We start from the raw sequence: 17697 nt of genomic DNA, 5'->3' as shown, positions 1-17697 counted from the left end.
TTATCGGAACTGCATCCAGTCCAATCTGTGGTCTTCAACAGTAAATAAAATGTAATCTTTGGTGGGTTGGGAGACTTGGAGATTTAATTAAAAGAAACAATTTGTTCTTATTTTTAAAGCAGAGACCCTCATACCACTCTGAATTTTTTTTTAGATCTATTTTTGTGTGTATGTGTGTGAGAGAGAGACACACAGATAGACAGACAGCACCACCTTCAGAGGTCAGATCTCCAGGAGTTGGAAGGAGCAGCTGAGTTGCCCAACACAGGTACTGGGAACCAATCTTGGGTCCTTCGGAAGAACAAGTACTCTTAGCCACTGAACTCTCTCCAGCTCCCTATGTTTTTGTTTTACTTTGTTAGAGACAGGGTTTCTCACGGTGTAACCTTGGCTGGCTTCAAACTCTGCCTGCCTCTGCTTCCCGAGTACTGAGTTCAAGGTGTGCACCACAACTCTCAGCCTATGTTCTGTCTTGTTTTGATGATTTGAGATTTTTTAAATCATGTGCATTGGTGTGTCTGTGTATGAGTCTGTGCACCATGTAAGTGCAGGTGCCCCTGGAGACCAGAGACAACCACTCTCCCTGGAACTAGAGTACAGGCAGTAGTGAGCTGCCTGACCTGGGTGCTAGGAACCAAACTCAGGTCATCCAGAAGAGCAGTACAAGCTGTTAGCCACTGTGCCTTCATTCCACTTCATTCGGAAGTGATTCGGAAAACGTTTCCAGGCATCTGGTGCCTGGTGTGAGATAAGGAAACCACACAAGAAACAGCAGGGCTGCTATAGCAGAGAGAGACTGAAATGTTCTCTTTAGTCCCTAGTTCTGGACAAACTGTAAATACCATTTGCTTCGCCAGTTCCTGTCTCCATTTTCTGGCAAAGCAGCCATGGACCAGAGATTCCATGGCAGGAATCAGATTCCTATTCAAGGAAACACAGCTTCTGCACAAAGTCCGTCCCTCTGGGTGAAGGGAGAAAAAAAAGGGGGGGGGGGAGCACACCTACTTGTGTACAAAGAATGAGTATACATCCTGGTTTTTAATTTATTGTCATTTAATGTAAAGCTGAAACAGACTGTTACAACAACACCCGACAGCTTAAGACCATACAGAGAACGACATGCTCTTCCTACTGAAAAACTGTTTTTGAAGCATCTGAATGTTACCACCTGAAAACTGAAAATCTAGTGATTTCAAGCCCTCTGTGAGCACAGTTGAAAGGTCAAGAGCATTTAACAGACACTCACCACCACAGGAGGGGTCCGGGCTCTGCCAGTCAAGTGACTGGAACCCACAAATCAGTGTGATTAGTGGTCCAGTGCTGGGCTTAAGTGTCTGAAGAACAGCAAACACCAAATGTTTTAATACCAAATAGAGGATTGCTGTTTCTCTGAGGGGTGGACTCATCAACTGAAGGCGCCTTGGCTCAGGCTGGCTGTGCTCAGTTTCTGGGAGGGGATCCTACATTCTTAATGCCCCCTCTGGTATCACAGGCTTTAGAAACAAGCAGGACAATTTCAGGATCCCACAGTAGCCGTGACTTTGAACGGCACATTACACTAACACACACAACGTAAGCATTCTGTCACATATCAACTCTTGGCCACAAACAACAGGACAGGAAAAGCTATACAAGGACAAAACACCACACATCTGTTGGATATTCCCATTATCCAGGTGTTAAAGAGATGGTAACGACAATCAGAAACGCTGCATCCGATGTTTGCCTCCAACTTCAACTTTACCGTCTTCTGGTGCCGCCATATCCTGGATGAGAAAAATAAAGTCGACATTAGCTTTTCACAAGGTAGGAAAACTGCTTATAAAACTGCTTATAAAACTGTACATGTTTCTTGTTAGGAAACAAGAAAGCGAGCTATGAGGGAAGGCTACAATGCACCATGAGGTGGAACAGGATGCTGTGGGACGAGGCAGCTCTTCCCAGTCATCAAGTCTCAGAACCTCACACATACTTGCTATCGGGAAACCAAATAAAACCTCCATTGTAAGCGAACATGCAGGCAATATGCCAACGTGCAAATAATAACTACGAATATGCAACGTCTAAGCTAAAAATGCGGAGGGCAATGAACCATAAGCCATGTCCTGCTCACCTCTCCCAACTCAAACTCGGGTAAACGGAAGAAATGGAGGAGGCATGAATTTTTAATGTTTTTAATGTGTTGCTTGGATACCATCCATCACCCCACATAGACCATAACAAACAGGCTCTCAATAATCTGGAACATAGCTGAGCTTATCCGTCAGTTCAAGGAGTGTCTGTACCTCTGTTGCTGAAATACAGCTGCCCCTCCATGTCTGTGGTTTCCACATCCATGGACTCAACCAACTACAGTTTGAATATTTGTAAAAAGATGCACCTGTAGTCCACACCTACCATTTTCCTTGTTGTCCCCTAAACATCACAGTGTAACAATCACATACATAATGTGTGCACTGTCTGAGGACCACAGGTGTTCAGAGGCATGTTGTACTACTGATATGCAAATACTATGCCATCTTTATAGGGAACTCGAGCATCCATGGGGTTCAATTTGCCTGGGGTTCTGGAAGCAATACCACCACCATCTCCACATAGAGGGATGGTTGCATCTGAAAATAGAATTGCTGGGTCCTAGGGATGTCTAGGTTCAAGTTTAGTAGGTAAAGTGATTATGTCATTTATATCCAAACCAGCACTAAGAATTCTATTCTTACATTTCTACACGATTTATATGTTTCTATCAACTTCATGAATTATTCATTGTTCTGTGTCTTCCTTCTGGAGAAAGTCAACCAGTCCAGGGAAATCTGCAAATGCCTCATTTCCCACCACCTCCAACAGTGGGTGTTTGGTTGTTTTTCACATTGTATCTTTGCTTTCTATAAAATGTCCTCTTCACTCTTTAAAGTAAATATTATAATCATACTGCTGACATTCTTTTAAAAAGGAAGGGAAGCGTCCAAACTTTTCTTTTATTTATTTGTATTTTACGTACATTGGTGTTTTGCCTGCAGGGATGTCTGTATGAGAGCATCGGATCCCCTGGAGCTGGAGTTACAGTTGTGAGCTGCCATATGGGTGCTGGGAATTGAACATGGGTCCTCTGGAAGGGCAGTCAGTGCTCTTAACCACTGAGCCATCTCTCCAGCCCACTACTGCCATTTTTTTATGTCTAACTCAGTATATTTTGTAATTCTCTTGAATTTGAAAGGCCAGAACTCTACAAACTTTGAAGGATCTGGCTGAGAGCTTCGAGGATTCTGGAGTTAAGCATTTATAATAGACACTAACATCCAGAAAGGCTTAATCTTCAAGCCACTTTTAGGAAATATTTAAAGTGGGAAGAATGAATTTGAATTTGGTTTCAGTCTCAGTTAACTGTGTTGTTAACATGTTTGATGGACACACCGGATAAAGTCATGACTGCTCACACACAGGGGTCTTAGGTGGGTACACTGGATAAAGTCCTGACTGCTCACACTCAGAGGTCTTAGGTGGATACACAGGATAAAGTCCTGACTGCTCACACACAGGGGTCTCAGGTGGACACACCAGATACAGTCCTGACTGCTCACACTCAGGGGTCTTAGGTGGGTACACTGGATAAAGTCCTGACTGCTCACACACAGGGGTCTCAGGTGGACACACCAGATACAGTCCTGACTGCTCACACTCAGGGGTCTCAGGTGGATACACCCAATGGAGTCACGACTGCTCACACATTTTCACACTTCCCTGCACACACCGCAGCTTCTGCACTTACCCGATGCTGTTCTGGTTCTGCAGTCTGCATTTGAGCTTGAGGGTGCAGAGTAACTCCCTGCGCCCCCACCCAGCGGTGAGTAGGTGTGACTATTCCAGGCGCCAGAGTATGACGGAGGGTGAGATGGGTAGGACCACGAGTTTGAGAAGGGGGTCGCCGCCCTTAAAGACATGAAAATGAGTTAAGCATCTTTTTTTCTGGCCACCATTATTTCCCTGTTCCTAAGTCATCAGAAAACTGCTATCTTTATCAAGTATTTTTTTTTTTTTTTACCATGACACAAATTTGGTGTCTACGTCTGCCAGTTACAGACACTGCTGTGGGAATAGAAAGTGAGAGGAAGTAAGCAGTCCTTCTTTCTGAATTCCCAGCCAAAGTCTGAGCTCAGAGTACCATAAAACTCAAGCCATTCCAAGACTGGCCCCAAGCTCTTTTCCAAGCCTCCCTCTATCATTCCCCAGCCAGACTGCCACCTGTCCGTTCCCCAACTGCGGTGGCCTCCACCTTCTCCGCATGTGCTCAATGTCAGGCACACAGCCCTCCTCCTGTCTCTTAGGATAGCACAGGAAGGAAGACAGGGAAGGAAAATAACAGGCATAAGGCACAACACTGACCAAAGCAAACCAAAGTCCTGTGCCTTCCCCTCTATGCAAAAATCACATTTAAGAGGGCAAGATCGCCATCATTGGTTTCCCTTACAAAACCGAATTCAAAGCATGCAACGCTTCGTAAGCAAAGCAAAGGCACCTGGCGGAGCTAAGGGCAAACCTGATGAGCGCAAAGCTTACCTGTTGCTCCCGAACAAATATCCTAACAGTCCTCCAGCACCCAGGCCAGTCCAGAACCCCGGCCCTGAACTGTCACAGCCTTGTCCTGTGAAAGCACTCCCAAAGCCAGTATTCTGCGGTCCTTAAAATAAAACACACTCTATTAGATTAAATGCCTTCATTTACACATGGCACTTCATTATTTCATCTGTACAGTACTACTAATAATGTTCAGCCCTCAACTCATGAATAAGCTGAATTCAAAAGGGATATTTAGAAAACATTGGCTTATAACTGAGGCACACATTTCCCACAGGAAGAGAAATTGAGAAGCTGTAAGAACTCCAGGTAAGAACTTTACCTAAGTCTCTGATGGAAAAAAGGCAGCCTGACATTTATCAATTATGGTGCCAAACCACAAACATCATCTTCCCCTTGGGGAAAGTGTAAACATGGTATGCACCTAGGAAAGCATGCTAATCTTATATATGAGGTCTATGGAACAATAAGCTTAATCTCTGCCCCCTCCATGTAAGCACCACCTACAGCAATAAACCATTTTAGCACCTCAGGCAGCCTTTCACAACATCCAATAGATACCCACTGTATGTTAGCTGAGATAAACAGTACTCAGACTTCTTATACTTTAATTCTGTCCATTCCATGACCACGCATCCCTAGTGTCCAAGGAAGACAGAAGAGGGCATGGGATACTCTTGAGACTAGATTTTTTTTTTTTTTTTTTTTAAAGTTGTGAGCTGCTATGTGAGTACTGGGAATTGAACCCAGGTCTTCTGAAAGAGCAGTAAGTGCTCTTAACCACTGAGCCATCTCTCCAGCTGTGGATATCCTTATAGAATGGCTCTTTGAATCCTCTGCTCAATTTTCGATTACTACACATTTATTTGGGGGTGTACACAGCACCACAGCATGCATGCACAGAGGTCAGATGACCACTTACAAGCACCGATTCTCTCCTTCCACCACCTGGTCCTGAAGATCAAACTCAGGTCACCAAGCTCAGAGGCAAGCATTTTACCCACTGACATCTAACCAAATGCCTCTGCCCAGTTTGAATGATGTGCCTTTTCTCAGATTTATGGATGTCTTTAGAGTCAAGACACAAGTCTTTAGTATGTTTTACAATTCTTGTCTTTTTGGTTGTGAGTCTTGCTGTTAACAGGCCATCTCTCCTGCCCATGCGTTACAAATTCCTTATCCCAATCTGTGACCTGCCCCTTTCATTTCTTAGAAGTGTTTTCTGATAATCAGACATTCTCAACTTAAGTAAAGTCTAGTTTACCATCTTTCGTTTTACAGTTAGTACTTTTTGTGTTATTAATCTTTATCTGCGCAGATGTAGTGGTGCACGCCTCTAATCCCAGCACTTGGGAGGCAGAGGTGGGAGGATCTCTGTGAGTTTGAGGCCAGCCTGGTGTACAGAGCTGGTTCAGGACAGCCAGAGCTACACAGTGAGACTCTGACTCAAACACACACACACACACACACACACACACACACACACACACAGGAAAACTTATCTATATTCTATTTTATTCTAGTAAGTTGTTTTACTTTTTATGTTAAGTTCTATGATACTTAATGAGTTAATTTTTGTGTATAGTGTGATGTAGAAGTCAAAATAATGTTTATTAACAAATCTGACTGTGTTCTCCAGCTAAAATGATGATCTACAATTTACCAGGCATCTTTAACAGTGAGCACAATACACTGTTAGAAGCAGAGCAGCAGCCAGTGATCACTGGCTCAGCTGGGAAAGGTGCTGTGCAATGGTGACCATTTTGAGTTCAACCCCCACATAAAACCAGGTCAGAGTGGAAAGGGAGGATCATCTTTGGTTATCCTCTGACCTCCACATCCACACCATGGCACATTCACCCCACACACAAATAAAATGCACATACACAATAATACATATTTCTTCATTTTTCTTTAGAAAAGATAAGGGCTGGAAAGGTAGCTTGATGACTAAGAGCACTTGCTGCTCTTCCAGAGGCCCCAAGTTTGGTTCTAGCACATATATCAGACAGCTAAATGGAATCACCTGTACCTCCAGCCCCAGGGAATCTGACACCCACTTCTGGCCTCCACAAGCACCCACACATGTACAAAGACACATACTTTTTTTAACCTTTTTTGGAAAAAAGAGGAGATTTCTTTTTTAATCCAGTAAATAGACAAATGTTTAGTTTCCAGATGCAATTAGTCTCTTCCTTAGAGACAGACACAAGACTCACCAGCTTACATGCAACCCACTCACTGCCCTTGAGCAGGGCAACATACCTGTGAACTCAGACTTAAAACCTGGCGGAGGTGCTCCGGCAGCATTGGTAAACCTCGGATAGCGCTGGGAATATGAAGGGTACTCGGAGTAGGGCGGAGGAGAAGCCTGGCCATCACTGAGGAACAGTTTATAAACCACAAAGGCCAGAGCAAGGAGCACCCCAATGGTAACCAGCCCGCCAACGCCACAGGAATCGGAGGAGTACAGCTTGTGGTAATAATCAGAGAAGCCCTGGTGCTTTGCAGACTCCTTCAGCCTCTTCAGGCCCAGCTCTGTGTAATCCAAGTGGTACTCCAAGCCGCAGGAACCCCGGAGGACATACTGGTCTTCGGAGGACTCGTAGCCTTCACAGCTCACCACAGTTTTTCCAAACTTGTATGCAATATCCAAGTCGGTCTTACATTCCCACTGTGAAAGACAGAGAAACAGGCTCTAAGAACCAAGATTCTTGTCCTTCAATATGTATCATAGCTCTCACAAAACTGCAAAATGACGCCAAAGAATGATCCACAAAATTCAAAAGAGTAAGCACGCATGGAGGAGACGGTGGTTCTGCTCGCAGCCTCCTTAAGCTGGATGGTGGCTACTGTAGCTAGAGTTTTCCTGCCTGGCCCACAGTCAGGACAAATCTCTCTCACCTGCCAGTCCCACAGTCGCTCAGACCTGACCAAGTAAACACAGAGACTTATATTGGTTACAAACTGTATGGCCGTGGCAGGCTTCTTACTAACTGTTCTTACAGCTTAAATTAATCCATTTCTATTAATCTATACCTTGCCATGTGGCTCGTGGCTTACCGGCATCTTCACATGCTATTTGTCATCGTGTCGGCTGGCAGTGTCTCTCTCAGCCTTCCACTTCCCAGCTTTATTCTCCTCCTTGTCCTGCCTATACTTCTTGCCTAGCCACTGGCCAATCAGTGATTTATTTACTGACCAATCAGCAACACACTTGACAAACAGACCATCCCACAGCAGGCTACAGGAGCATTGGCTTTGTTGCCTTTCCTTATCCCCAGATATACATTACATATTCTTCCGTACAGGTTAGGTATTCGTAGTTTATAAACCTGAGACAAACTGTCAAACTATGACCTGCTCGCCACCGTTGATAAAGGTACTCCCTCTACAGCTAGATCCTCTAGACGGTAAAATCAAAGAATCAACACCAGGGAAGAGCCCCCTAATTGGTTATCCTATACCTAGTGGTCAGCTCTAAAAATATACATGCTTGCAAAATTGAGTACTTGGCACATTGTATTTACCCTATTAGTTACATGTTACCATATACATGATAATAATTAAAAAGAGGCCATGAATTTAAGGGAGTATGAGAGGAAAGAGGGGGAAATGATTGATGTAAATCCAGTAAAATACATTTTTAAATCAGCATCCCATATATAAGAAGATCGAACAGCTGCATACAGCAGATCATCTTTTGCAAAACAAAACTTCCCATACACATTTTTCAAAAGCTATGGACTGACTTTACAAGGTCTAATCCTACATAACCTTCTTTGGCTTTTTTAAGATGTACTTAGAAAACACAGAAAGAATCCATATTAGCTTAAATTTTACCAGAGCGAGACAGAGATGAGAGACAGAGAAAGCAGGTGTTCTCAGTCAGACATGATGGCCTACATTTATAATGCTAGCGATGTGGAGTACTGAGATAGGAGTCTGAAGTCCAAGGCTAGCTCAGGAGGCAGACCAAGTTCCAGAGCAGCCAGGGAACACAGGAAGATCTCCCCTCAAAATAAACAGACTGGAGCAGGACACCATCCGGGGTCTGAGCTCCAGCTCCACCAAAACTAAGTAAACAAGCAAGGTAAGTTTCAATTCTTTCAGTTTTGCAGAATAGATAAGATGCTTCCCTCACAATGTTTAGAGGAGGTAAGTTTCAATTCTTTCAGTTTTGCAGAATAGATAAGATGCTTCCCTCACAATGTTTAGAGTAAGGTTAGGTTTCAATTCTTTCATTTTTGCAGAAGAGATAAGATGCTTCCCTCACAATGTTTAGAGACGCGGGCTAGGACAGGGTCTACTGCCTTTCTGCTAGGTTTTGTTCTAATATTTCTCTTTCGAGTTCAGCTACACTGTTTTACTGTTTATAAAACAGCCTTGCTGGGGTATAAGTCACAGAAAATTCTCACACTTCAATATTTTTAGAAGTTCATGTAGTCATACAATCATTACTATTACCAGCTTTAAAATCTAATGGTCACTCCCAAGGAAACCTCAACCCAAGAGAGCCGCCCACATCCCTTTCCCAGCATGCCACCCTAACTGAACTGCTTTGCCTGCCCTACTGAGACATTTCCTGTGAGGAGAATCACAGGCATGTAGGTCTCTGTGACTGTATCATTTTCAAGGTTCATCCATGTTACAACATCAATCGGCACTTTGTTACTTTTAATGGCTGAAAAACACTGCACCTTATGAATAGACTACATTGCACTATTCATTAGTAAAAACATTTGGGCTTTTTTGTTTTAGCTATTTGAATATTCCTGCAAATATCTGTATAGTTTTGGGGAAGAAATATGTCTTCAGTTCTCTTGGATATATTTCTAGAAGTGGAATGATTGGGGCATCTTTCTTTTCTCTCTCTCTCTCTCTCTTTTTTTTTTTTAATTTTTATTATTTTGTTTTGTTTTGGGGGAGTTGAGGCAGGGTACTCTGGCTGTCCTGGAACTCACTATGTAGACCAGGCTGGCCTTGAACTCAAAGATTCACCTGCCTTTGCCTCCTGAATGCTGGGATTAAAGGCGTGCGCCACCACACACAGCTTTGGGGCATCTTTCCTGATGAGTTCTTTGAAGCCCAAATTTTTTTTATTTACATAAAATGTAATTTTTCTTTTTGTTGTTATTATTACTATATTATGTATTAATTTTATTGGAAAAATATGTCTGAATTTGCTGGTTTAAGTAAACAGAACAAGCTGAACCTATAACAGTACATACTAGAGCAGATTCTGAGTACTGCATTTCAATTTAAATCACTGCCAATAAACATGAGCCAACACGTGAGAGGCTCCACTTCATAATGCCTTCCTAATCCAGCACTTGTACCTCCTCTGAGTCTTCATCAGTGCCCCGACCAGACACAGCTTTACACCACTTTGTTGGCATGCACACAATTCAAGTATTTATTTTCTCTCTCCTACTTGATGACTTCTTGCTATCCTAGTCATACGGTATATGACACACTTAATACATGCTTAAATGGCTCTCTACACGTTAGCACCCACATGTAAAAGGACTATAGATGTGTGACGTCTGCATTAGCCAGGAGACTCTAATTAAGTAATAATGGGAGAGGGGCTGTGAAACCAATACCACCAGCAAACATGAGCTCAGGTCAGGCATGGTGGCACACGCCTTTAACCCCAGCACTTGGGAGGGAGAAACAGGGAGATCACTGTGAGTTTGAGGCCAGCATGGTCTACAGAGCCAGATCCAGGCCAGCAGGCCTACAGTGAGAACCTTTCTCAAAAACAAAACAACAAAACTCTGAACTACACAGGCCATGCATCAAAGTTTTATCAGGAGAGAATATTAGTTTTTCCAAAACACTGATGTCTCAATAAACAGTTTATTAGATTAAAATTTGCTGTGTGTCAATTTCCACTGAGATAAAACCTCCAGCTTGGAGGGATGCTCATTAAGACATAGGCTGTCGCCGGGCGGTGGTGGCGCACGCCTTTAATCCCAGCACTCGGGAGGCAGAGCCAGGCGGATCTCTGTGAGTTCGAGGCCAGCCTGGGCTACCAAGTGAGTTCCAGGAGAGGCGCAAAGCTACACAGAGAAACCCTGTCTCGAAAAACCAAAAAAAAAAAAAAAAAGACATAGGCTGTCGTTCTAACCAGAGGTGACACACTCCATCCTGCAGGGACGCTCATTAAGCTCTGAAAGTAAACAGGTAGGCCTCTCTTGTGCAGTGTACACAAGCAGTGAAGACGCCCAAGAGACACTCTCCCAGCTGCCCAGCTGCCTGTAGGTTGTGTGGTGAGCTCCACCCATGCTGAGGTGGCTTCTGTCATGATGCAGCTGTCCTTGAGTCATTTCTGCTCCTGTAAGCGACCTGTCACCCACCTTGTAGGTAGCCCCAATAAATGTTAGTGGTACCCTTCCTTTGGTCTGTCATTAAGTTCTCGGTCTGTCCACGTCTCCCCAGGAACAGTATCACCCACCTCCCCTGAAACGTTGCTGCGGTAGGAGCCGTTACCTGCACGTCATAGCCGTCCCAGCCTTTGTTCTGGCACTGGATCACTTTGGGGGTATAGGCATCGCAGCCGGCTGTGCCTCCAACACACTTGAGCTGGGGAATAGGGTCCAGCCTCCGGGAGGTGGTGTAGCGGTCATAGTGGAGGGTGAGAGCTTTCACGTCCCGCAACAGTATTCTGTCTGAAATAAGACACATCAAGTGAGGGCCTCACACTAAAGCAGGAAGGGCAGTTCAAAGTCAAGTGTCTTTCTTGGCTTCTGAGGGGACTGAGAAAGGACACAAGGCCATCCTAACAGCATCCAGGCCTTTCATACAAAACTCAGACGACCATATAAACCTCTCGTCACTTAAAGCTAGGGTGCTTCATCATGAGTCCTACATAATTTTTGCTAACTCAGAAAAGTTTAATATCAAACTACTATATAATAATATTCAGTTAAGGGGCTGGAGAGATGGCTCAGAGGTTAAGAGCACTGACTGTTCTTCCAAAGGTCCTTAGTTCAATTCCCAGCAACCACATGGTGGCTCACAACCATCTGTAATGAGATCTGGTGCCCTCTTCTGGCCTGCAGTCATACATGCAGGCAGAACACTGTATACATAATAAATAAATCTTTAAAAAAAAATCAGTTAATTAAAAATGGCAAAAATACATAGAAATGTCCCTAAAGAACATTCAGTGATTTAAATGTCTACCCATTGAAAAAAAGGATAGATTCTAACCTAGTTTTTTCCATTATATAATTAGAATGCAACCTCTTTATTCTTTAGTTTTACTTTTTACATTCATTTACTGTGTGGGCAGTTGTGCATGTCACAGGGCAACAAATGTGCACATGCTTTGGCATGTGTGTGGAGGTCAGAACACAACTCTAGGGAGTCCACGCTCTCCTTCCACTACATGGGTTCTGGGTACGTAACTCAAATCATCATGGCTGTCTTTATGCATTCAGCCAACTTGACAGCCATTATTATTATTATTATTATTATTATTATTATTATTATTATTATTATTAGAAAGATCCTAACCCTTCAGGCTTACACCCCCCAAGCCCCAGGAGAATAAGGAACTAAAAAGAAAACTAGTTCCAACCTGACTCAGCCATTACTCAACCACCCCTGTAACAATGTAACAATGTAAAAAGATTTCTGTTAAGAGATGTGCTCAACTGTGACTGGGATAGTTGCAAGTGTTCCAGGAAGGACCACTGTGACCTTTGTGTAAACTCCACTCTCGCCCTGATACCCCCCTTGAAGTTTCAGGAAGAATGTACATGTGGACGTGACTGTACCCACTCTGTGATCAGACCATGATCTTGTGAAATGAAATTGTATGGGAATTGTAATCTTTTGTGGGTTTTTCCTTTAAAAGCCCCCATGGGGCTGCAGTAAGAGGCGACTCTTGCTCTTAGGAGCAGAGTTTGCCCATCTGTACAGTCGCTTTAATAAAAACCTCGTGCTGTTGCATCAACTGGACTGGAGTCTGGGTTTCAGCATATTCCCCCACCCCCAAGCCCCCTTCCGTCCTCTCCCCCATCCCATTATTGCCTGCAGGGACCTCACCTGACCTGACACACAGTTCTCTAACTGCACATTTCCCTCATCTTTTTTATCCAGTTTATTAAAGTATTAACAAAGTTTTATCCCAACATTTAGGAGGCAGAAACAGGAGAATCAGGAGTTCAAGACCAAGGTCTGCTACACAATGAGTTCAAGGGCCAGCCTAAGCAACATGAGACCTTTTTCAAAAAAAAAAAAACCCAACAGGGACTTTTAAATTTTTATTGGTTATTGGTGTATATACATCTGAGTGCGCACCAGTAACACAGGGAGGTCAGAGGACAGCTTGTGGACACTGTTCTCTCCTTCCACCATGTGGGTCTCAGGGATCAGAACTCAGGTCATCAAGGCTTGGCAGCAAGCCCCTTCACCCACTCAGCCATCTCGCTGGTTTACAAACTGGTTTGTTTTTCCCCCCTACCAGGGCAGGGTTTCTCTGTGTAACAGACCTGGTTGTCCTGGAACTCACTTTGTAGACCTCACAGAAATCTACTGCCTCTGCCTCCCAGTGCTAGGAGTAAAGGCATGCACCAACACACCCTGCCTACAAAGTTTTAATAAATATTTCAGTTGCAAAACTTGGCTCATACTCTTTATCTATATCCCAAAACTCTAAAAACATAGAGAAAAGAAAAGCAATGCATTCAGTATCAATTGTTACCTTTTTTCAACTTCTTAAATACTATTATTTGTTCTCATTTATAATATAAATTATACTATATTTTAAAAACAAATACTGGATCAAATCATGAAAATTACAGAAATGAGAAATCATGATACTCAGTGAATATCAAAAATGTGCTCATTGCTAAAGTGGCAACCAATTACTTCCTACTTTAAAAATAGTTATTAAAGATTAAAATTTAACATCCAGCCTGATTTCCCAGCAGGAATTAAATCATAAACAGCCTCAGCTGTTAAGGGAAAGCTCCACTTCATTCTTTATACTACTAGCTAATAATTAAAACGGACAGAATTGGAAAAAGTTTTCACTTTCATTTTCTAACCCTTAGGAGACAGATTCAGACAAGGAGTGATTAATGGTAAAACTCTGGAACAGTGCCAAGATCGTTACACAAATTGTTCTCAGATCCAATGAGGAGAAAGTAACTTCTTAAGAAAGATAAGGCCGCTTCAATGTAGCGATTAACCAGCAAGGCAAAAAGCAGAATGAACAGATGCTCTCTCTCTTCTGAACCCCCAAAAGGATTTAGTACCACTCTAATGGTTATCCTTGGCTAAGAGGGGTTTGAGGCCAGCCTGGACTACATACATACAAAATAGTGTCTCAAAAAAAAAAAAAAAAAAAAAAAAAAACTAAAACTTCCAAGATCTATATTAAAGTTTGCTATAAGAAATACAAATTACGGGCTGGAGAGATGGCTCAGAGGTTAAGAGCACTGGCTCTTCTTCCAAAGGGCCTGAGTTCAATTCCCAGCAACCACATGGTGGCTAAAAACCATCTGTAACGAGATCTGGTGCCCTCTTTGGGCCTGCAGGGATACTTGCAGGCAGAACACTGTATACATAATAAATAAATTAAAAAAAAAAAAAGAAATACAAATTACTACCTCATACATAAAAAAACTAAACTAATGAAAATGTTCCATGATTTTAAAGGTTATACTATGAATAAGCTAACTAAGGAATAACTTGAATTTACCATAGGAGGCTTAAACAATGCAAAGAACACTGAATTGACATTACCAACTTAATATGACTTTGGCTGCGACAATAAATTTGTCTGTCCATAAGTTTCATCACCTGTAAAACTGAGACAGTAATCTTTAAATTTATCATAAACCTTAGATATAATTTATTAAAATTGCCAGAATATTAAGTGCATAGTAGGTGAATGAGTATGAGAAACAGTACCAAGAATATTTTAAGAACTACACACACAAGAGTATAATTACCATAACCCCCAGAGCACCATCCTCTAGAGAGCCTTCAGGTCTAAGAACAAAATGCTAACTTACACCCACCCCCACTTGTTACATCAGGCAAAACACACACAGAATCCCCTGAACTCCAGGCTCATCATTCAAAAGCTTTTCTCAGGTATCAGACTTATGATTAATGAAACCAGGCCCCTGAACTCAATTCTCCCTACACTTCCAGCATCTCAGGAAACTGATTAACACTTCAGTCACTCAAGCCAGAACTCTTGCCCATCCTTATCTTCTTTTTTTTTTTTTAAAGAAGGTTTCTCTGTGTTAACAGCCCTGGCTATCCTAGAACTTGCTCTGGAGACCAGGTTGGCCTCAAACTCAGAGATCTGCCTGCCTCTGCCTCCTGGTGCTGGAATTAAAGGTGTGTGCCACCACCACCATCACCACCACCACCACCTCCATCCTTATCTCCCCCACTGACACCCCATCAGAATACCCAACTTCAAAACAGTTGGGATAATCCAACTCCACTGGCTCTCCCTTGACCTAAAGGGGTCCCTGCTCTTGGCACCCACTATAGACACCTTTTTACTAGGCTCCTGCTTATTTCCCACCCATTTTTTTTTCAGCCTGTTTTCCAAGGATAGCCAACGTGAACTTTCGAAAATTTGAATCCTATCATTTAGGCCTCCCTGTCTTCAGGTTTCTAAAGATGTCACTTTAATGATGGCGTCTTCTGCTGAGACTGATGTATACTTCAGTCCCCACCTCTGCCTGCAGAGCCCACCCTCCTTGGTTTACCATTGTCCATAGCTCACTTCACATGACAAGCTATTGCATGTTTACTGTCTACTCCACCTCAACAGATGTGAGTTCCTTGGGGACAAGACACTTCTTCAGAGCTATACTCTCAACATTCAAGGTACTTACTAGCTAGAAAAAAAAAAAACTGAAAAAAAAATTTTAAAGTAATCTTAGAATGGTGTTCCCCGGCCCCCAGACATATTACTGAGTGTTCTATATTACCTAAAGACAAAGTAAACAAAGGATAAATTAGGAAGTTGCTTAGCCGAGTCTTAATAGTTGATATTCCAATCAGCTATCTTCATAAGACAGTTCCTAAAAGTCTTAAAATGAGGTTGACACCAATCGAGTTAATACTGCAAAATATTGTGGTGCTTTCTGTTCCAGAACAATAATTTTTACAGCAAAAGTAGACAAAGAACCACCAGGAAGTGGTTCACCATGAATTTAAATGTGGTTTTTTGTTTTTTGGGTTTTTTTCTTCTAATTCCCCTGAGTCTACATCTCTCAACTTCCCCATGTTTTAAATGAATTCTAATAAGGTCTCTCATTTTTTACACAACCTTCAAGGATTACTTATACAAAGTGTACAGGGGTTTTGTTTGGTTTGGTTTTTTGAGACAGGGTTTCTCTGTGTAGCTTTGCGCCTTTCCTGAAACTCACTCTGTAGCCCAGGCTGGCCTCGAACTCACAGGGATCTGCCTGGCTCTGCCTCCCAATGCTGGGATTAAAGGCGTTCGCCACCACCGCCCGGCTGCGTACAGGTATTTTATAACCACCGTGGCTTCTTAACTCTTGACAACAAAGCACCCTTCTCAAATCAAAGGTTACTCAGTGTGAAGTGGGGGCCAACTGCACTGCCTCACTCCAGTACACTCAACAGAGCAGCTTACAAAAATAACCCTGTTGCTTAAATTCAAAACTCAAGCATGCTCGGTCACTGCTGTTTTTCATGCCTGACAGCTTTCCTTTCCAAACCAAAAATGTCATTTTAATTGACGCATAGTTTATTTCTGCATTTTAACAACATATATAGCGCCGCCTCCCTGGTAATCAATTCTCATATATCGTCACCTAAAAGTTAAGAAATTGTATTTTAAATTCCCACGTACGGTGAAAAGTAATGAAGATAAAGATAAATAAGAAGGTAAACAAGGCAGTTCGCGGCACTAACTAGAATAAACAGCGGGATTTCTGTTTTCAAAAACCAATCAATACAATCCAGAATTCCCAAGTTTGTGGTCCTGGCTCCTAAGCATGACTCAGAGACTGCTGGTGGCATGGTAACTACGAGCCATAGCAACAGGCAGCCATGACAACGGTGGGAGACGATGACATCAAACAGTCATGATAACAAGACAAGATGCGCAGGTGAGGGTCTAACTTGTCATCAGGACTCGGGGATGCGGCCTAGAGTCCAGGACCTGGAGAAAGGAACTTTCAAAAACAGATTCGTGCACCTCGCCCACTCCGGGGGGGAAAAAAATCAAAGAAGCCAGGAAGGGTACAGAAAAGCCAAGGAGCCAGGAGAGGACAGACCGGAGGGAAACCGGTCAGAAGGGCAGCGATGAAGGGGGTGGGCACCCCTCCGCTGGGCGAGCACTCACCAGGGTCGTTCCAGCACAGCGCAGGGCCGGCCACTAGCAGGAAGGACAGCAGGCGCAACAGCGGGCGGCGCGCGGCTCCCGGGCGGCCGACAGCGACCACGGCCATGGCGCTGGGTGAAGACGGCGCTCGGCGGCCCGAGATCCGCTGCGGAAGTGCTCCCGCCGCTGCGAGGCGACCCCGGGAACCCGCGACCGAGAGAGAAACCGACGGACGGCGGCGCGGCGCGACCGTTCTGCGACCTGCGCCACTCTGACGTCACTGCCGCTGCGGCACGTTGGCGTCCGTGATTGGCCGCGTCCTGCCCCACCCCCAGGGCCCCGCCTCCTTGAGGGCGGGGCCAGACGGGGTGCTGTCGCGTAGGCGGAGTCTAGGCTCAGACCCCGTCAGGCGCGTTGTGTCTGGTTGGCCGAGTGCCGGAAAGTTCCGGAAGGTTCGGTTAGTGCGAAGCTACCCCAGTTTAAGAGGCTATAAACTGCCGGGCGGTGGTGCACACCTTTAATCCCAGCACTCGGGAGGCAGAGCCAGGCGGATCTCTGTGAGTTCGAGGCCAGCCTGGGCTACAGAGCAAGATCCAGGACAGGCACCAAAACTACACAGAGAAACCCTGTCTCGAAAACCAACAACAACAACAAAAAAGAGGCTATAAACTTTCTGGAAGGGAAATCAAGGAAGCAGTAAGACGTATACACAAAGGACGTCCTGCTTAGGACTAGTGTTCTAGTACCCTGTCCTATAGGAATCTGGTGAAAGGTACCAACGGAATGAC

General features: G+C 43.8%; 1 protein-coding gene across 1 annotated transcript; it reads right to left on the bottom strand.

Annotated features, from left to right (window-relative positions):
• Positions 1-1029: 1029 nt before the first annotated feature.
• On the bottom strand, positions 1030-17177 carry Saraf (store-operated calcium entry associated regulatory factor). Its single transcript, XM_052752010.1, has 6 exons — positions 16931-17177; positions 11068-11246; positions 6838-7246; positions 4555-4675; positions 3767-3927; positions 1030-1766 (listed from the first exon to the last, which is right to left on the bottom strand). Exons 1-6 carry the CDS (start codon positions 17034-17036, stop codon positions 1741-1743), a joined length of 1002 nt encoding a protein of 333 aa, XP_052607970.1. The 5' UTR covers positions 17037-17177; the 3' UTR covers positions 1030-1740.
• Positions 17178-17697: the final 520 nt, after the last annotated feature.

This window comes from Peromyscus californicus, unplaced genomic scaffold (genome assembly GCF_007827085.1).
Source record: "Peromyscus californicus insignis strain IS unplaced genomic scaffold, ASM782708v3 Scaffold_23__1_contigs__length_62951481, whole genome shotgun sequence".
Taxonomy (NCBI): Eukaryota; Metazoa; Chordata; class Mammalia; order Rodentia; family Cricetidae; genus Peromyscus; species Peromyscus californicus.
This window is presented reverse-complemented; position numbering and strand designations above follow the sequence as displayed.